This window comes from Berghia stephanieae, chromosome 8 (assembly GCF_034508935.2).
Source record: "Berghia stephanieae isolate SIO BIC M18660-M18661 chromosome 8, UCSD_Bste_1.3, whole genome shotgun sequence".
Lineage (NCBI taxonomy): Eukaryota > Metazoa > Mollusca > Gastropoda > Nudibranchia > Aeolidiidae > Berghia > Berghia stephanieae.
In genome coordinates, this window is record NC_088367.1 from 49,946,937 (window position 1) to 49,968,928 (window position 21,992).

Sequence of the window (21,992 nt, forward strand, 5' to 3'; positions counted from 1 at the left end):
TCGCCGCAAGATTTTGTACTTAGTTTTTCTTCCTACAAGACAATATGAGGAACAATTTCCATTTCTTAAACTCTTCTTGTCCTCAAATCTCTCTACATTATCCAATACTACAATATTAACACATATTTATTGGCACTTGAATCGAGTGTGATGATGTATGTGTAAAGTCCCTTCCTGTGGATAGATTACAATGCCAATCACAAGATCATAGCCTGCTGCCCATCCATACCCGAGTCGACGGATTTGTGGTTATTAAACCCACTTACATATTTATTATTTACTTTTCTTAACTTAGTTATATTTTAGTGCTAACTCACAGCGTCTATTGCACACTAAAATCGTCTTTGGAATAATTATAGTATGATGATAGTGATGTGCGGCGAATTTACCCGAGAGTACCGGTGAATTTACCCGAAATTATAGATTTTTGAAATATTGTATTAAAATTTTTAGAAATATTTTTCTGATGATAATATACACTGATAATGAAAATAAAATGGATATGGATGACCACAAAGTCAATACAACATTGATTTTGTGACCAGGGCCTTCACATTCAACTGCACAAACTAGGGGAACGTTAGTGTAGGGTTGCCGTTACAATAAAAAAGTCAAGGATGTCACAGCATCTTGATTACTACATGTCATTTTGAAGTGCTATAACTCTTAAAGATTTCTCATTTGCTTCCTTCAAACTGAAGCAATACGTACATTCACATCTTGTCTTCTGAATATGGACTATTCCAACGTGAGGGGTGTAAGGATAAATGTTCACCAAGCATTATTTCTTGGGGGTGGAGGGTCGCGGCGAATTTCCCCGTCGGCGAACTTACCCGATTCTACCCTACTAAGTTTGTTTTGTTTATTGTTTTGTACTTGTACGTTCTGTGAATGCTCGAGATGAAATTGTGAGAACACTCAGAAGTCTACCCGATGACATAATAGTAGGAGGTGGAGAAATAAAAATCTGCCTGCATTGTTGATTTATTCAGCAGATGGAACCCATTATTATTATCTAGTTTGTTATTGCCATCAAATCTATTTGACATTGTCGTTTGCATGGCGCTGACACCAAGCAAGAATAAGAAAACCGCATCAATTCTTCAGTACTCACACTCACAATACACGAGCGGACATGTTCATAATGTATTCACCACGAGTAGCCAAGACCTTCTATACTTCCTGACGTAAAGCACTTGACGTTTGACTAATAATCTATAAAGGTTTGTACTATAGACTTTAATATGATGACAAATTGAATAAATAAACGCATGACAAAAGCTCAACAGTGAAAATACAAATCGGAATAAGACTTGGGATGTATCTTCTAGATAGTAGCTTTTGGAAGGTCTCCCCACTTGACCACTTATTCAGTATCACTCAAACCATATCATAGAGGCACTAGAATACATGTTTATGCTGCATGGATAGTTTTCACTCCACCAACACCACCAATGCAACACGCGCTTTTTTTCGGTAAAAAGACGCATAGTTGAGTCCTTGGAAAAGACTCTTTACTCACATTTTCTCACCGTACCCAGGTGTAAAATGAGTACCTGGCCGTTAACAGCGTTGTCTTTGTCCGAAAAATTGTAATATCGCCTAACAGGCGTCATGTCTCGTCCTACATGTTAAATGTTGCTGTTGACCAGGGACCCCTTGTAAAGCGCTTTGAGCACGTTAAGTGGATATTGCGCTATATAAAAGCTCAATTTTTTTTTTAAAGACATACTGGACCGTAACCAAGTAGACAAGAAGATGAAAATAAAGGTGAAAAATTTGTCAACTTTGAACGGACCGTGTTTCTATGCCACGGTTGTCATTTTTTTGTAAGAGCGTCTAGGATGAAGGCTGTTAACCCTCTTACCGCCCAGCTATAAAAAAAAATCATAATGAATTATATATTTTTATATTGTGTAGATATCCTAAATGTGGGTTAAAGTCATTTTTAATTTGACACAGGTGTGTAAAAAATTATCGAAGGCAATCTAATTTCTATCAAAACTACCACGGATACAATTTTGTAAAGATAATTTCATAACAAACAAGATGAAAGTATCATTCTTTCGTTTTATTCAGATATTTAAAAAAAAGTCATTTAGCTCATGGATTTGCCATGAGCTTTTTTTCCAACAGCATGAAAAAGAAACGAGTCGAAAGTTTAAAAAATCATTTAAAAATTAGAAAAATTAATATTTTAGATAGAAATGTGAAAAATAAACAGCAATGTTCATGTTTTTAGCATGACAAATGAAAGCAATGAAAATGCAGAGAAAAATTTTTTAAAATATTTTTAGGGATATATGAAAAATAATTTGACATCGGTAGAGGAACATAACAACACAACAAAATTCATTGCTTGCCAGCAAAACAAAGTTTGTTGTGAGTGGAGGGTCGAGGATTTAATTGGCCAGAGATATTTAAGTGATGTAACCAGACTCGATAAAGAGGCTGGGTTCTAAAGTCACGATCATGCTCTGTGCAGTCTACTGGGAAAGCCGCGATCTTGGCTTTGAGCGGTAAGATGGCCTAACTGCCAAATCCTTTCACTGTGAGGTCTGTAGTCTGTGACCAATGCAGCAAAAACAAAACTCAAGAACTTGTATTTTTTTGTAGAAGGTAATTAATAGTAAGAGAAGTATGTCAAATCACAAATCCTGGGATCAAATTGTCAGGCAGTGTGTCCAAGTTGAGGTATGGGTTGAACTAATCGTCATATTGATATCCTACATCATGATTTTTTAAAACAATATTTTGTGCCTTTGCCAAAATCAATATTTTCCTCTGTGCTGTTAACTGAGCCATTACGAACTGTAACTTAACCTTTTATAAAATGTATCTTTGGTGATCGACTACTGCTAACTTAAATGTAAAAAAAAAAATATTAAAAAATAATTAAATGGGCTTTTATATGGCGCAATATCCACTAGACATGCTCAAAGCGCTTTACAAGGGGTCCCTGGCCAACAGCAACACCTAACAGTAGGACAGGAGGACATGACAGGCGATATTACAATTTTTTTTTTTCGTAAAGAGACAACGCTGGTACTCATTTCATACCTGAGTACGGTGAGAGAATGTGAGTAAAGAGCCTTTTCCAAGGACTTAACTATGTGCTGAGCGAGGATTGAACCCAAGACCTTCCAATCTGAAAGCGAGGGTCACAGCACAAGACCACATAGCCGCACATGTAAAAAAAAAAAAAAAGGCCTTAAAGAATTATTTACTGCTCTTGTCATAGTTCAAATTCTTGAATGAACAATTCCATTTTGATGCATGTAGGTACCTATTTGAGACTTTTTCATTTCTTTTATTTTTTAAGGAATCCAGTCTGTCGCTTAACTGTTACCAGGTTAGAGACTATACTTACTCAGCCATCCTGTGCGGCTATGTGGTCTTGTGGTATGACTCGCTTTCAGATCCGAAGGTCCTGGGTTCGAGCCTCACTCACCGCATAGTTGAGCCCTTGGAAAAGGCTCTTTACACATATTATCTCACCATACTCAGGTGTAAAATAAGTACCTGGCCGTTAACATTGTTGTCTCTGTCTGAAAAAAAATGGCGATAGTTTCTGATGGCCAGGGACCCCTTATAAAGTGCTTAAGGCATGTTTAGTGGATATTGCTCAATATAAAAACTCCGGAAACATTCACATACTATACTCTTCCGCTTAGCTGGGACTGTATTTCACCAAAAACAAATGCTTCTTCAGTATGCAAAGTGTTTGTGTAGTAGTAGTAGTAGTAGTGTAAGCCTCGCAGTGTGGTTGACGCTTGCTGAGAATTGTGTGATTCAGTCAGATTTTTAAAATCTCAATGATTTTAGCTGCTCTCTCCATCCAAATTGTTAATTGTTTCCATTGGTCACGTACCTGAGCCAGAATTTTGAGGCGGTCAAGATCTTGTTGTGACTTTAGTAAGGAGGGCACTGCAGTATTTCTTAGTTCTTGAGGGATTAATTCGGCCTCATGTAGAGAGATCCTGGTTCAGGGTAGTTACTATTGATATTGGTGGTCTCCCAACATATTTGTTGCCATGTAAGGAATATTCTGTGTGTATGTAGTGTGTACAAATTCAAAGTCAAAGATGGCAGAGGCACTAAGATCAGATTTAACAGATACAATTCTGTCCCTTCAGATGGAGGCTCTTTGGCTATTTGGAACATTGTACAAAGATGGGCTGTGGAGCAAAAGAAAAGTCCAGGTTATGGAAGCTGGAGTTTATCCCAGTTTCTATAGCATGAAACTGACAATAGCAATTCCATGCAACCCTTTGGATATGATGCTAATCTACTGCATTGCACTTTCTGTCAGATCCAAGAGACCCAGCTACCCGATCACAGCTGGGTGAACAGGAGGGGGGGGTTCAGAAAATAATCTCGACTTCACCTGGCATCGATCTCTGTCGTTTACTTGTGAAGTGAGTGCGCTATCGGGATTCCCTGTCATTTTTATAAGTGACCATTAAAAGCCAATCATTGTATTGTCAAAACTTGTGTCTTCAAGGAAAATGTATTATATTTTCATTGATTTCTCCACAGTGATCGACATTCGCAGCTCAATGTGGACCTGAACGAGCCAGCTAGAGGGGTCAGTTTCTTCGGCCACCTCTTCAAAGCTTTTTTTGGCAACAGAATCAGTACTCGCTTTGTCCAGATTCGTTACACGAAGGTAAGTAGAATTTTTTCTTGATTATATCTCTCTCTCTCTCTCTCTCTCTCTCGCTCTTTCTCTGTCTCTTTCTCTGTCTCTCTCTCTGTCTCTCTGTCTCTCTGTCTCTCTCTCTCTCTCTCTCTCTTTCTCTCACTCTCTCTCTGATTGAATTTTAAATCCTTTACAGAGCAGCGTTACTTGGTTGAGTACCTTGGAAAGAGCTCTTTACTTCTAATTTCTCACTCTACTCATTTGATTGACTTTGTTACTATTTATTGCAGGTGCAAATATCTTTGAGATGATTTAGTCTCACTTCACGAAGCTGTCCATCCCATGAGAGACTGTGTTGCAGAATTTGTTTACAAAGACATCATGCCTTCAAAGAAAAAAATATATTAGAATGAATGGAAATATATGATAATGCTAAAAAAAAAAAAAAAAAAGAAGGCATGAGAATTAAATTAAATTGAGCTTTTATCCACTAAACATGCTCAAAGTGCTTTACACAAGGGATCCCTGACTAACAGTAACCTTTAAATTAGGACGGGACATGACACCTGTTAGGCGAAATTACAATTTTTTTGGACAAGACAACGCTGTTAACGGCCAGGTACTCGTTTTACACCTGAGTACGGTGAGAGAATGTGAGTAAAGAGCCTTTTCTAAGGACTCAACTATGCGCTGAGCGAGGCTCGAACCCAGGACCTTCCGAATGGAAAGCGTGTCATACCACTAGATCACATAGCTGCGAATGAACCAATCTTCCTGTTATACTGGAACTTGCTTTGCCATTTGGAAGTCTACACTTTTAACTAGTCTGTTTCAGAGATTGACTTGCTTAGACAGCAGGGCTTTAATACTTGACAAAAAGTAATTTAGAATCATTCTCCTCAGTTCTTCACTCACTTTCAAATGTGGTTGTCCTTTAAGATTACGTGCTGTTGGAAATAAAGATGGTACGCTAACCCTAACGATTGCAATGTTGGTACATAATCATGATGGCTGTGAGTTTTTATTTTATTTATATAATAATGTAATTTATTTAAATCTTATTCCAAAATAAAGACAGAAAGCAATTGAAAAACAGATACAGGGGGATAGAAGACTCAGCAAGTACCTCCCTGCTCACTATGGGAGGCCAGGAGCCCCAACCAGTAAATAATTCTGTATTCTCTTCTTTTAAATGTTGTTGATAATATGATAGAGTAATTCATTTTCATTTATATAGATATATTGCAGTGCTGATGGTTTTCCTCGGATCCACGGAAATCCGCGATTTTGGAGTCCAGAGGACGAATTTCCTCCTTTTAAAAATTACATTTTCTCGAAACAATGTGCTAGCAGTGAGAGAGTTGATGTGTGGTGGAACACACAGGTGCAGTTTCCCACTCTCCAGAAGTTAGCTAGAGTATCAATGATAGTCTATCATCTCAATTACTCTAAAAGTGGGTTTAGTGCAGTAAAAATGGGGCTTAAGCAAACGTTCAACATTTTCCTACTTTTTCACTTTTTGTCACCATCAGCAATGATATTGCATGCCATGTATATTGTACGCCCAGAGCTATATTGCATGGGACAGACACTATATACAGAGAAAAAAATCGACTTAATTGAAAATCAACTTTACCAGAGTTTAACCAAATGAGCAAAATTGCTTGTGAACAAAGCAAGCCAATCCTAGAATAAGTACGGCCAACATGTCGCGCTTTCCACTGACATTTCTTGGTCATATCGAATTGACCAGAGAAGTAGAGGTCCCTGTAGATCTGTCCCTCCAGGAAATCGTGGCGCTTGCAGCAATTTTGACAATTGCCGCAATTTTTTGCAATTTTCCATGTTCTGGAGTCATATATAATCATATAATGCTAAACATAGGAAAATACTACTGCCACCGTCACACAAAAGATTTCGCGAGTAGCTCCCTTGACAACAGACAGGAAGTAGATAATTCATTGTTTTCAATCAATTGACTCTTCCTGGCAATTTATTATCCTCTTTGTGCGAAATTGAGTTGGAAATCGCTCATGATGTTGAATAAGAAGAATGGTTCCAAGACAACAGCCCAGGACCGACGTAGACAATTTCTAAAGACAACTTATGTGTCTGGGATGAAACTTTTCTGCTATGCATGTAACATCGTTTTAGATCATCAGAGAAAGTCATCTGTCGATCATCACATGCAGATGGAAAAGCATGCCGAGCGCCTAAAGGCTAAAACTGAACAGCCGGGCCTAGCAGCCAAAAAGCAACGCACCCTGGACAGCTTTCAGGGACCTGACACAATTTCTGCTAATGGTAAGTAAGATTATTTGAATTTTTGCTTGGTATTTTGTTGTATCGTCCTTTGAGACTAGAGAAGAGAAACTTAGAAAAGTTTCCGGTTCAATGAGAAAGGTGAATTGACGATAATAGAGAGCCTGCAGTGATAATGATAACGATTTATTACCGATTATGAAATTTACGACAAACATTGGTTTCATAGACAATATTCTGTCCAACCCACACATGTGTCAAGTTAAGTAGTATGGAGACTAATGAAGGGAGGGTGTTACAGGCTTCTAAAGCCTTTTACCCGAAAACGGATAGTGTAGAGTAGATCTATTATTATTATTATTATTATTTATTATTATTATTATTTTATTATTATTATTATTATTATTATTATTATTATTATCATTATTATTATCATTATTATTATCATTATTATTATCATCATCATTATTATTATTATTATTATTATTATTATTATTATTATTATTATTATTATTATTATTATTATTATTATTATTATTATTATTATTATTATTATGTAGTAGTAGTAGTAGTAGTAGTAGTAGTAGTAGTAGTGGTAGTAGTAGTAGTAGTAGAAGTAGTTTTTGACTCGAGTAGAAATCAAATCCAGCCTATTGTTTATTATAATAGTAAATTGCAAATTACAGTAATGAATATAGACTAGATAATCTAGACCTAGACATAAATCACGTCAAGACAATACTGGATTATCAGTCTCTGAGAGTAAATTTTTTTTTTTAAAATTGAGCTTTATATAGCGCAATATCCACTAAAATGTGCTCAAAGCGCTTTACAAGGGGTCCCTGGTCAACAGCAACATTTAACATGTAGGACGGGACATGACACCCGTTAGGCGATATTAGAATTTTTGGGACAAAGACAACGCTGTTAACGGCCAGGTACTCATTTTACACCTGAGTACGGTGAGAGAATGTGAGTAAAGAGCCTTTTTCAAGGACTCAACTAGGCGCTGAGCGCGAGGCTCGAACCCAGGACCTTCCGATTCGAAAGCGAGTGGCATACCACTAGACCACATAGCCACACAAGAGTAGTGTGAGCAATCCAGTGCCAGTTGTCTTCAGTTGATCTAAGTAGAGTTAGAACTAGAATCCGGATCTAGTGCCACTTTTTGTTAATTGATGTAAAAATAAAGTAGAATCCCTTATCTAGATATATTCTACTGAAGTCGAAATCCTGAGCCCTGACCCATATTTTATCTCATCGACAATTATGATTTTATATCTAGATTTATTATTATCAGGCTATTAAGTGAATTGCTAGTCTAACATCTTTCATTAAAACATTTCTCTTTTCAGCGCGCAATGAACTTTGCAAAGAAGTTGTGCGGCTATGTGGTCTTGTGGTATGACACTCGTTTTCGGATCGGAAGGGTCTGGGTTCGAGCCTCGCGCTCGTTGCACAGTTGAGTCCTTGGAAAAGGCTCTTTACTCACATTCTCTCACTGTACTCAGGTGTAAAATGAGTACCTGGGCCTTAACAGCGTTGTCTTGGTCCTAAAAATTGTAATATCGTCTCACAGGCGTCATGTCCCATCCTACATGTTAAATGTTGCTGTTGACCAGGGACCCCTTGTAAAGCGCTTTCAGCACATTTAGTGGATATTGCGCGATATAAAGCTCAATTGTTTCCCAGAGCTTGTGTTTTACACGAGAATGAGCGCTGTATAAAATCAGTGTTTCCAGCCACAAATATTCCGCTTTCAAAACTAGACCACCCTGCATTCCGCACATTTCTCCACAAGCATGTTGTGAATGGTGGAGCTATCCCTAAGTCAAAACAGCTCCAAGAATGCTATCTCCTTTCGGGAGTTGGATGTCAAGAAAGAAGTCGTTCGAAGGGCAGTTGAGTGCAAGCCGGGGGCCGTGATCTGCGATAAAATGTCAGATGACATGGGCAGGTAAGATTGTAATATGTATATTATATATAGTATATACAGTAGAATCCGTTTAAACCGAAATTCTGGGGGCCCTCTGATTTATTTCGGTTTAAAAGACAAAGAGGAAACTCGCACAATTTATCAATTTCGTTTCGGTTTAGCCGATTTTTCGGTGTTCACATTCTACTGTATAGTTAGGTTATATGACATATAAGGGCTGGAAGTGGTTCTCCTTTAGAACTTTAGAATAATGCAGGTAGGCCTGAAATTCTTTTTTTTTGTTTTCTCGCATGATAATACTAGTAATAATGGTGTCCCATAAAAAGTGTACGATTTCATAAATTTTTGATTTCTGAACCGAATATAAGACTCGTTATATGACATGTTGAAGAGGAAAAGTTTGGATTTTTTTGGTATTCATACCAAAAATTTGTAATGATCGATGTCATCAAAGGTGACGTTTGTGAAATCTGAAGCCTTGTCGCTGTTATTATTAGACTTAGTGTTGACGAAATCTGAATAATGAAAGTAGTTTAGGTTAGAGTAAAAGTAGTTTAGGTTAGAGTAGAACACCTTTTTTCATGTTTTTTTTTTACACTAAGATATCATTTTTCTTGTCGTTTTCTTGTCTGTATAACTTATATTTTTTCATTAAATTTACCTGGTTTCACTAATTAATCTGATCTAAATTAACATTTTTATTGTATTTTATTCTCAGGTTTGTCCTAAACATATTGGTGGCTCCAATGGAAGCAGACAAAGATGACAAAATAAAGAGCTATCTCTTAGACACAGTTTTCTTGCCACGGACAGATCATGCAGAAGTCGCTGGGGCTCTTATCGGGACACTGGTAAAGTGGAACATTGAGTTCAACAATGTGATGACCTTCAATACAGACAATGCTGCGTATATTATGAAGAAAGCTTACCGTGATGTCATTAAAGGTAACATTTGTGAATCTGAAATCTTCTCACTGTCATTGTTAGACCTAGTGTTGAAATGTTTTTTAATCAAAGTAGTAGAGGTTAACAACTTTTTTTTCATGTTTTTATTTTACACTAAGATATCATTTTTCTTGTCCTTATATTATATTTTTTACCAGTTCTCTCTTCTTGTTTATTTCCACAATAGAGTATATAGAGCTATAAGTACAACACAAAAGTCTAAAGTGTGCTAAACTTTTGAAATTGTCCCTTAAATAATACCGGCCAGATCTAAAAAGGAAAATATGTCAAGTGTCAAGAGTTAATACTAAAATAATTTTTAAAATTAATATAACTGTCACATGCATTTTTTGCCAAATTGGGACCTAAAATTTGCCAAAAATTGCCAAAAAAAACCCCCAAAATTTGCCAAGAAATTTGCCAAAAAGACCAAAATTTGCCCAAAAAAAATTGCCGAGGAGAACTAAGCATTTCAGTAAAAATTAACACGTGATACAGAAGAAAAAAAATATAAAAGACAATTTATTACATTTAAGGAGGCTACATTATGAATAGCGTTGTTACAAAGATTTTATAGGATCATTATCCGTAGAGAGTAGCTTCCCTTGGTTTGAGCCCAGGCACAGAGTTCTATGGGCCCAGGCAAAGCTGCAACATTTCTCAAGTTTCGCACTTTTTTTTCTCGTTATTTTGTTTTCGCTTCTTTTTTTTCTCAAAATTTGCCACGCGATTTGCCAATTTCCCCAAATTTTGCCACGATTTGCCAATTTTGGGAAATTTGCCAAAATTTGCGGATCGCCCTGATATTTGCAGCCGCAAAAAATGCAGATGACAGATATAACATGCAATTCTATAATTCAAATAAATATTATTTTTTCAGGAGTGATGCCTAATTGCACCCACAGAACTTGCTTGGCTCACATTATGAATTTGTTGGGAGAAGCTTCTCGAAAGCCTTTTGAGAACTCTTAACAGATATGTCAAGGCAGCCAATGCCATCTTTTGGCATGCTGGTGCCAGGAAGGCTAGGTATCTCAGATATCTTAGTCAGGCCCATCCGGACAAGACCCACAAGTTGGCCCCAAATCCTATTGGAACAAGGTGAGTTTGTAACATAGTTACCAACCTTGAGTGTACCTGAGCATTGTCTTTTGTTGTGTGTTTGTTAGTGTTGGGTTATTTGATCGCTTTTACCCGATCGACGTTCGAGCGCCAAGCCACGATTCAGGGTCCGATCTCAATGCCGGAAGAGCGAGTTAGTAAAACGATCGGGCGGGTTGTGAGCTTGAGACGATCTTGACACGTGAGACGAGCTTGAGACGATCAGGATCCGAGCGAGCGGAGGGGTAACGAGTGTTTCGAATCATTTCAAACGATCACAGTTTGCCATCCGATACCAATCGCCAACGTTTGCACACGGTACTCTGTGGTTCTTCCACAGCCCTCACTCCTTGTCAGATGTTAGTGTGTCTGGGTGGCAGGGAAATTCGTATAGGTGTATCACGCGTGTGTGACAAGACTTCATTAAACCTACTAAAGTTTGACTCTCTCACACACACACACACACACATACACACACACGCATCAATCTATCAATGAACACTCCTACAGTAGTGCGGCTATGTGGCCTAGTCATGACGAAACTATAGTACTCTAGTCGGCCATGGGTCTAGTGCATTATAATGGTCTAGTGGTATGACACCCGCTTTCGGATCGGAAAGTCCTGGGTTCGAGCCTCGCGCTCGGTGCATAGTTGAGTCCTTGGACAAGGCTCTTTACTCACATTTTCTCACCGTACTCAGGTGTAAAATGAGTACCTGGCCGTTAACAGCGTTGTCTTTGTCCGAAAAATTGTAATATCGCCTAACAGGCGTCATTTCCCGTCCTAAATTTAAAGGTTACTGTTAGTCAGGGACCCCTTGCTTTGATCACATTTAGTGGATATTGTAAAGCTCAATTTTTTAAAGTAAAACATTAGCTTTGAATATGGAATGTTTCAATTTTAAATGCCTGTGTATTCTTTGTTAGTTCCCATCATCATCATCATCATCATCATCACCATCATCATCATCAGGGGCAGCGGTACGGTCTTTGGTTGGCACCCGAAAGGTACCGAGTTCGATCACCCGCAGCTGAGTGGTCTTGAGCAAGTCACCTTGCCCTAACTAAATTTGCGGCGCTGCACTATGGCTGTCGCTTGGGTTATTCCAGTCTTCCCTCAGATTAGACCCGAAAGACGAATCTCCCCTATGGGATGAATAAAGGGAATTATGTTTAATTTATTTATCATCACCATCATATCAGCGGGATCATCATCATCACCACCACCACCACCACCACCCTAATAATAATGGATAAAATAAATATCAACGCATTTCAATGTAATAATCAATCTAAAATCAATCAGTGCTCCAAAAAGACCCCTTTGATTTCTTTGTCTAATTCGTTCCATACTTTTGGAGTCCCGACAAAGAAAAATTTTCAGCTAACTATAGTTTATATATGGGAATATTAATCAGTCGTTTATATTGGAATCGGAGTTGTCTAGCAGGTGTATTAGTTCAAAGCGCATTTCCAAGGATTTACCATGCTCAATGAACTTCACAATATTCAATTTAATTTATTCCTCCGGCACGCCATATCGACCATACATCTATTTCGTACAGTAGGTACCAATCTCTGTTTGGAGTCTTTTTGTATTAAAGCTCTTTACAATACCCGTCCTTGCTTATAAGACAGGAATACATTCACACCTGAGTCAAGTGCCTTACACATGGACTTAACATCTGGATCACAATTTTCAACAATCACTGTCACTCATCCGGCCATTGACAAGGCTTGATTTTGTGACAAGAGACACCGTACCACTGAGCGACCGAACAAATAATCACCATCTGCGCCATCGTCATCATCATCATCATCATCATCATCATCATCATCATCATTATCATCATTCTCATCACAGCCGTAACAGCCAGCAATACCACAATCATCATCTTCGGGTCCGGTCTATCCGTGTGGGGGGTGGGGGTGGAACCTCCTAAAGTATTATCATTTTTTGAACAGAAACACGATAATCATCATCATCATCATCATCTATTGTCGTCAGCATCGTTATCATCGTGTCCGGGCAATCCGTGTGTGTCTGGGGTGGAACCTGCTAAATATTATTATTATCTACCTACCTAATAAAAACACACCATTCTTGTTCATTTATTTTTCAAATAATGAAAGGCACGACCTTTCCCGCACACACAAGAGGCGATGACGACCAGTGACAAATGGGAGGTGGGGGCGGCCGACAACTTTTGACGTAAATATGAAATGTTAAGGTGACAGCGGGATGATGGTGGTGGGAGGGGGGGGGGGGGGTCTCAACCCTTCACCATCAACATCTGTTTGATGGCGTGTGTGTGTGTGTGTGTGTGTGTGTGTGTGTGTGTGTGATGCGACGAACGATCATAATCAAGGCTGCCAGACAGCCAGATTTCTTCTTGCCCAAGTAGTCAAATAGACCCCAAATAGCCAAACACCACAAGCATTCTGACTCCCTTGAAAAACTCATTGGTTTTGATTAACAAAACAATCGACTACAGTTGGATAAACTTATCTTTTCATTTTTTAAAAATGAACGATTTTTAAAAAAAATGAATAATAATAGAAAAGCGTTTCTTAGTAACCAATTTTGAACTTGGCCATCTGGCAGCCCCCATCATAACCAGCTGCAGTCAAGCCAGCCACAGACATAAGAGAGGGAGGGGTATGTGAAGTTTCCTGTGGCAAACGAGATGCTCGTGTTTTTTGTTTTTTTTTCAAACGAATCACTGCTCGATGACGTCACTGACTCGAAACCCGCCCGAAACCCGCTCGATTTTAGAGGACTCGATCGAAAACCCGCTCGATTTGATCATTTCAAGCTCGACCCAAGGCTAGTGTATGTCTGTATGTGTGTGTTTTAATTTTGGAATCTTTTCCCCCACATCTTCTCTGTCATAAACCAGAAGACATGTAGGTTTTAATTTGGAGTTGATGATATTGATATCATTTTAATCATATTTTTTTCTTCACATTTTTACTATCTTAAATCAAAATTATCTTGTGTACAGTATACTGTGATTTGGCATTGATGATGTATATTGTCTAAGTAGAATGGAGAAAATTATGAAGGATGGCGATCACCCCCTTCGCAAATATATTACGTTCTCCATGAGGAGCCGTCGTCTTATATCTATAAAAACAAAGACAACACGTCACCTTAATTCATTTTTGCCACATGGGGTTCGAATTTTTAACGCTCAACTGTGATTTAAATTAATTACTATCTTTTAAATATACACTCACAAGTTCAGACTAAAGGTCAGAGGTAATGCCTATCTCAATTTATTAATATAATATAATATAAAGTGTTGCTATTGGTTCATGGTTGTATATTTTTTACATTTTTGTACATTTGCATATATATATATATATATATATATATATATATATATATATATATATATATATATATATATATATAATATATATATAATATATATATGTATACATTCCCACCATAGATTCTCAGCTTTGTGGCTATACATTTTTATGCATGCCACGTCTGTAAACGAATTTCCATTTTTTTGGATGAATAAAGTATATATTATTATTATATATATAATAAGCCGTGTGGCAGTATAGAATTGCACATAAGTTTATTTTTAAATTTTTCTTATTAACTCTTGACATATTTTTCCTTTTTAAATAGGTGGAACTGCTGGTACGATGCAGGGTCATACCATAAAGATAATATGGATACATTTATCTCTTCTGTTCAAGAGGAGATGCAACACAACATGGCTGCATATGACTCACTGGTATACCTGGCAGATCTCACTAGTGACCAGATCATGTTTTTGAAAGGCGAGATGAACTTCATTCTCAGAAAGTGAGAGGATTTTGTCGCGGCTTCTGATCTGTTTCAGAGCCATCCCCAGTTGCCGTTAAGGTCAGTTAATTATTTAGTAATATTTATTTAATGGTGCTTTTTTCTCTTTTTTGATTTTCCTCCATGTAAGCAAGATTGCAGCTCCGTGGTGTTGAAGACTTTTACTTAGATTGGGGTAAATCATGAAGGATGGCTCAACTTTGAATTCGTTTTCCCAAGTATTTTATTATAGTTATAGTAGTGAGATGCAGCAAGTGTCGGCCAACGGCCAGGCGAGGACATCCTCCACTTACTTTCTTCCACCTCCCTTCTTCGTCATTTCTTTAGCTAAGCTTGCCTAACAACATAATGACATGTACCAATGTTGTCTTTATTTCTTCCTTATTGCCAGCACATTATTATTTGTTCTTTGTTCTTTTGTCTCCCTTTTTGTTTGTAAACCAGGCATGGTCCAAGCTAGTGTCCCTGCAAACCTCATTTTCAGACTCTGGAATAATAATGAGGGAGGCTGAGCAATTTTTTCCTGAAGATATGTCATAGGCCCAAAAGTATTCTCTACAAGGTCTGTACTGTCAAGCAATCAGTGCCGTTGCAATGAAGTTGGATAAATACATGCGCCCAGAAGGACAGCCAGGAATACAGTTCTTGCAAGCACTTCAATTTTTTGACCCGACACGACTGGTGACATTGGACATGACTGACTTTTCGTTATTACTAGGTTTGTCCACTGTTCCAGACGGTGAGATCCACAGGTATCGGGAAACAATTGGGCCAAGGGCTATTAGGGTGTCAGGTGGTTTGCCTGTGGAGCTGACTGTTTTCTGGAACAGTGTGACTTTTAACAGATCTTCCAAAATTATCAGAAAGTGCAAGAAAATACATTTATGCATTATTAACTCTGCAGATGCAGAAAGAAGTTTTTCTTTGTACAATCTTTTGTTTTCAGATTGTCGCAGGTCTTTAAGTGATGATAATCTTAAAGCCCTCATGTTTTTGTTTTGTTCCACGTGAATTTTTGCTTTAACTTTAAATCTCTATACATGTAAATTTACATATAAAATCTTTATACATTTAAATGTATATGTGTGTGTGTATCAATATGTATATCATGTTTGTGTGTGTATGTATGTGCTTATGGCATTTTTGAATAGTTGTAGTATATATTATAGTATATCATACCTATCCTATTACCGTGTGACAAATTTTTAATTTCTGTTTGTATAGAATGCATTCTAATGAAAGGAATCATGTATGTTGTAAGCAGGGACAAAATTTATGTCATTTGTTACCCTCCATATGACATTATGCTATTTAATAATAGTTTTATTGCTAACATCAATCTATTATATATGTATACGGTAGAATTACTTTAAACCAAAATTTTGGGGACCTTCTTTACCATTTCGGTTTAAAGACATTTTCGTTTAAAGCAAGTTTCCGTTTAGCGATGTTTCTCAAGGGTAGTAACTTTTTAAGGAATTTGCTCATTTAATCGTATCATGGGTTTCCCCTTAAATGGAGTTGTTGAATAAATGCCATCTTCGTAACCCTTTTCTTTCTTTTTTTAAAACTAAATTTTGTTTCTTTTGGTGTGTTTTAGAAATATTTTTGGAGGATTTTTGTTTTCCAATCAAAATTGTTGAAAGAGTTAAGTTCGGGATGCCGTGTCTTTTACATATCTCCTCCTTGCTCAACTTTTTTTTCATCGACTTCACATAGTAGTTTGATTTTAAACTACAATATGTAAGCACAGTGCTTTCTTGTAGTAAAATGTAAAGCTAAAATAAGATCGAAAGTTTTTGTTTTTTTTCAAAATCTCCTGGTGGCATCCCCTGTATATACCAGGCATATTATTTATTTTCTGTGTATGCAATGTCAATATCAATGTAATTTAATTTCATTTATGGACACAATACTGTATAATACATGCCAACTAAAATTGGTGGACTGTGCTTGTCATAGAGCGGGTGGTAGAGCGGGTGGTTGGATGGGAGCATCACCCTTGAATCATATACCTATGATGTTCGCATGGGTGTACAATCCGATAGTGATGTCGTTTCTTCTTCTCTTTACTAGCCTATCCTGCTTCTTTGGTTTGTGATTGTATTTTTGACAGGGGATATTTTTTTTTTCTGTAAATCTTCTGCCTGTTTGTTCTTGATTATTTATAATTTAGCTTATGATATCTTATGATTTTGATTTACATTTGTACCATTTTTGTTGGATTGCTTGTTTTTTTTTTGTTTCAGCGGTCTCTCATATAACCTCAATTGTGTTGGAAGAGACCTAAAGCAACAAACAAACAAAAAAAAAAAATCATTTATGGACACAATAATGTATAATACATGCCAACTAAAATTGGGGGACTGTGCTTGTCATAGAATTAAAGCAAGAATAAATTATTGAGCTCTGTTTATTGAAAACAATGTCTTAAGTTTGCAATTTTTCCTTGCAATTTTTGCATTTTTTGCATGCAAGTTTTGGAATTTTGGGTGCAATTTTTGGGGTTTTCATTTGCAATTTTCCGCAGGGACAGGTAGATGTCGCGCTTTTTGGAAATTGTCGAGACTGAATTGTAAAATGTGAGCTGGATAAATAAAAGCTATTTGATACTGCTTGTATACATTGAGCATGGACATCAGGCAAAGCACCTACATTACATTGGTGTTTGTCAATCGTTCACAGATATTCTTAACCAATGAAAATTCGTACTGGTAGCTTTTTTAACCAATGGAAATGTTTATTTGTGATTTTATTGTGGTCATGAGTGATAAGAACATCAACTTAAGCGACATTGATTTATGTCGAGTGTTTATTTTTTACTAATGTTATATAGGAAGAAGGGGGAAGGACCAAGAAAAAAAATCGACTTAAGCAACGTCGACGTATCCAGAGTGGACTGTATATCCATCACCACATAATCATCATTACCAATACTGCTACATCCACCACATCATCATCATCACTACCATTAGTACAAGAATCACCAACAATAACGTTTAATTAATTCAGTTTATTATGTCTATTCCACAGCTGATGTTATCATCTTGAAAATGAAGGAAGATAAACTCACAGACGAGTGATACCTACAACGAAGTAGGAACAGCTCCTTGAAAAAAGAAAGGAAGAGTGAGGAGATGTCGAGTATGGTGTGGGTCCTGATGGGACATTGGAACATTTGGTTTATTGTACTAAAACCATGAATCGAGTCCTTCGCACACACAGTGATATGCTTGTGCTTGACTCAACCTATAACACAAATATATATATATTTATATTTATTGCCATTAACTACTGCCTTGGCTATTAATAGCTCTGGACACCGCCATGCAGTTTTTCATGCCTTTCTTAAAAGAGAAAGATCAGTTTCATAGATCTCAATGTTTGAATTTTAAAAAAAGAATGTATAATTCAGGAAGTACTTCTACATTTTTTTTGTAGATAAGGATTTTGCTGAGATATCCGCCATTCTTAAGGAATTTCCACATGCTACTGTAAGCCTCTGTGAATTCCATATAAATAAGGCAATTTCCTAAATAAACAGCTTCCGGTGAAATTATTGGACTATTGCTTGGCTCTTTTTGGTGAAAAAAGAATGGCACAAACGGTTGAAATGTATGACTCGATAAAAACAACATTTGTCGATATTGCTCCCCCACCTATCATAAATTATATGGAAAAAAATTGGTGGTCTTGCTCTGAAATGTGGGTGATGTCAAGAAATCTTGACATTCCTCAACTTCATTGGACAACGAGCAACCATATCGAGTCATAGCACTCAAAGATTAAAAAAGAGTTGAATGCCAAGCTCACTCTGTGTGATGCTGCTCAAATCCTCATCACATATGTTACAGTTAATCAGTCGGATGGTGAAAAGGTTTGAATTGAGATATTGCCAAGGTTAGTTAGAAGGGCAATTTTTGTCAAAAATGAGTTCTTGTCATAAACGATTAAATCAACCCTTTTTGTACATCTTCGGTAAATGAAAATATCAAAGCTTAATTTCACTTCTAAATATTTTTTACAGCTTGTCAAGTTGAAAAAGTATGAAATTTGAGAAAGTTGCTGGACACCTTTCCTATACATTTCACCATAACGTCATGAAAAATCACCCGATTTACTTCAAATAACTGGGTGGGGTTCCTGACCTCCCATAGTGGGCAGGGAGGTACATACTGTGTCTTCTATCCCCCTATGTTTGTTTTCCAACATGCTTTCTGTCTTTGTCTTGGAATGAGATAACTTGGTTTTGTCCTGGCCCTGACCGGATACTCTGGCTGAGAGGGAAACAGTCAAATGCATTAATGCATAGTTGTTGTTTTGGAAGATGATATTTTTTCCTTGTAAATCATCTCTCTGTTATATATTACTATATTTGTTAATTTAAGTGTATAATGTAAGCATTTGAGTGTATTCCTCTCTGTTGGATTTGTGCTTATGTCCGGATGAGACTTATAGATGATCTCAAACTAAGTACATAGGTGGTATGCTCTTGGAATCTACATCTGATCCCTATTTGTTCCCAGTTCCCCTTTGTCTTACTTTCTCTTGGGTGCTTTAACTGTAATTCTAGAACTTTTTACCATCCCATTTTCTTCCTTTTTACTGGCGCTGATATAACCTGAATGTGTTGCAAGCGCCGTTAAACCCTTAAAGTAAAAAAACTTCAAATAAAGATTAAAATGCTCTGGGGAGCACATTCTTCCAAAAAATGCAAATCCGAAATTTTCACCTTCCGACTGATTATGTCATGCACTGACACAAATGATGAGCAGTCACATAGATGCACTCGCTGAAGTCCACCATATCTCGAGCCAAAACAACTGACCACACAGACGACAATGACCCCATAGTTAACAGCATTTTAACTCTTTCAGTGCTGAGGCTATATTATTCGCATTTCTGTCACAAAATGGCTGACACCTGATTGAGGCAGCATTAAAATGACAAGCTAAAACAAAGCGACATTCTAATTTGGCTACAAAATCTCAATGGTATACTCATACCAGATGTTGTAAACAACAGACTGAGCAATATGATCGAAATAAAAACCATATGGCAGCCCTGTATATATTTCTTCGAGCAAAAGTAGCTTTGATGCAAGTTGATATCTTATTCATATTTGATTCACTTTCACTCTTTTGTTCTTAGCATTTGTAAGAGTCAAAGAGATTAGCCGTGATGAGAGACATTAAGCTCTCACCAAACTCGTTGGTCACAATGCACAGTTGTCAATCTCAAAACAAAGGATATCGCTCAGTCTCTCTTTATAACTGTCATTGTCTACCTGTTGTCAAGACTATGCCCAGCCCCCACACCTCCTAGCTAATGGTCACAGATGACATCACAAATCCATACTGCAAAGCCCACCCTCTTTTTTCTCTAAAAAGTGGTGACACGCTACTGTATCACTAAATCCCGCTCACTCTCGATTTTTCAACCTGGCATGATTTCTTCCATGATGATATTTAATCATGATATTTTGTTTGATTGACTTCTTTAATTTATCACTTTTTGAGGGCGAAAATTTGTTGTGATTAACCGAAGTTTGTTGCAATTATCAATGACTTTTATATAGAATTAATTCGGTTTCTTGGGAAATGTTGCGATAACCGAAAGTTGTGATTATCCGGAGTGTACTGTATTCATCTTAGACATCATTACTTTCATAGTTTTCACGATTACCTTGAACTTGGTCAACATTTGTTGAAAATAATTGTTTTTATGAAAATAAGTTTATTTCAACAATTTATTACCATGAATTTATTTTTCATTATTTGAATGTTTCAATTTCACAATTATTCTTGCAAAAAATTGTTTTAATTTGTTTTTCTCATCAAAAGAAATTGAAATAAACATTTAATATAACTCATTGGACTTTATCCTGTGTTATAGAGTCCTGTTTTTCTGGACTAAATGGTATATAACATGTTATTGCCTTATACAGATCTCAACAAGTGATGTATGAAAGGTGCCAGACAAACAAAGAAAGAAAAATACAAGAAAAAAATCGGTAATCAGAAGGTCTGAGGTTCGATCCCCAGTCGATATCGACCGATATTTTGGGATGTTTTTTTTCTTGTATATTTCTTTCTTGCTTTGTCTGGCACCTTTCATACACACTTGTTCAGATCTTTATCTCACACAGGTGCCTGCTCCTTAATTTCTTAATTTTATATTACCTTTAGTTTAGAGCAGAAACAATCATTTTTTCCTGGGTGGGGTTCCTGACCTCCCATAGTGGGCAGGGGGGTACATACTGTGTCTTCTATCCCCTTATATCGGTTTTCCAACATGCTTTCTGTCTTTGTCTTGGAATGAGATTACTTGGTTTTGTCCTGGTCTGGGCCAGATGCCTTGGCTGAGAGGGAAACAGTTGAATGTATAGTTAGTTTTGGGAGATGATATTTTTTTCATTGTGAATCATCTCTCTGTTATGCACTGTATTATGCTTTCTTTATATTATATATATTTGTAAAACATTTGAGTGTGTTCCTCTTAGCGGGGACCTGTGCTTGTGTCTGGATGAGACTTTTGGTGATCTCAAACTAAGTACTTTGATAGAGTGCTTTTAGGAATCTACACCTGTTTCTTATTTGAACCAATTCCCCTTTGTCTTCCCTTTTCTTGGATGCTTTATTGTAATTCTAGAACCTTTTACTATCCCATTTTCTCCTTTTTACTGGCGCTGATATGACCTTAATGTGTTGCAAGTGCCGTAAAACCCTTAAAAACAACAAACAACAATATTTTTTCCTGACCTCCCATAATGGGCAGGGAGGCACTTACTGTGTCTTCTATCCCTCTATCTGTTTTCCAACATGCTTTCTGTCTTTGTCTTTGGATTGAGATTGCTTGGTTTTGTCCTGCCCTGGCTGGGAGGGAAACAGTCAAATGTCTAGTTAGAATTTTAGGAGATTATTTTTTTGTCTTGTAAATCATCTCTCTGTTATGCACTGTATTATTTTTTGTTTATATATACATGTTTTGTAGACATTTGAGTATGTTCCTCTAAGTGGGGACCTGTGCTTGTGTAAGTATGAGACATTTAGGTGATCTCAATATTGAGTGTGATATGTAGTTGGAACTTGATATGCTCTTGGTAAGAATCTCTACAATGATATGCTCTTGGAATCCATATTTTAACTCAAGTTCCCCTTTGTCTTAATCTATTTTTTTCCCGACTGGGGTGCATTAATTTTAATTCTAGAACTTGTTACTGTCCCATTTTCTTCCTTTTTACTGGCGCTAATATGACTAAGTGTGTTGCAAGTGTCCGC

General features: G+C 37.0%; 1 protein-coding gene across 11 annotated transcripts; it reads left to right on the forward strand.

Annotated features, from left to right (window-relative positions):
* The first annotated feature begins 838 nt into the window (after positions 1 to 838).
* On the forward strand, positions 839 to 20,594 carry LOC144978816 (uncharacterized). 11 transcript variants are annotated; one of them, XM_078925351.1, is made up of 8 exons: positions 839 to 1,223; positions 4,540 to 4,669; positions 5,880 to 6,946; positions 8,706 to 8,861; positions 9,559 to 9,785; positions 10,666 to 10,886; positions 14,533 to 14,772; positions 15,157 to 20,594. In XM_078925351.1, exons 4-6 carry the CDS (start codon positions 8,716 to 8,718, stop codon positions 10,755 to 10,757), a joined length of 465 nt encoding a protein of 154 aa, XP_078781477.1. In that variant the 5' UTR covers positions 839 to 1,223; positions 4,540 to 4,669; positions 5,880 to 6,946; positions 8,706 to 8,715; the 3' UTR covers positions 10,758 to 10,886; positions 14,533 to 14,772; positions 15,157 to 20,594. The 11 variants fall into 11 exon arrangements, with proteins under 11 accessions (XP_078781477.1, XP_078781478.1, XP_078781475.1 ...); XM_078925352.1 differs by having other exon boundaries at positions 5,891 to 6,946; XM_078925349.1 differs by having other exon boundaries at positions 841 to 1,223; positions 4,540 to 6,946; positions 8,260 to 8,861; positions 15,157 to 15,274; positions 17,746 to 20,594.
* The last annotated feature ends 1,398 nt before the right edge of the window (positions 20,595 to 21,992 follow it).

Excerpts from the sequence above, each read along its gene's own strand:
- LOC144978816 (XM_078925351.1), top strand. The coding sequence starts at position 8,716 with ATGGTGGAGCTATCCCTAAGTCAAAACAGCTCCAAGAATGCTATCTCC. Across the intron at positions 8,862-9,558 it reads ATGTCAGATGACATGGGCAG|GTTTGTCCTAAACATATTGG; the intron begins GTAAGATTGTAA and ends TTTTATTCTCAG. Across the intron at positions 9,786-10,665 it reads TTACCGTGATGTCATTAAAG|GAGTGATGCCTAATTGCACC; the intron begins GTAACATTTGTG and ends TTATTTTTTCAG.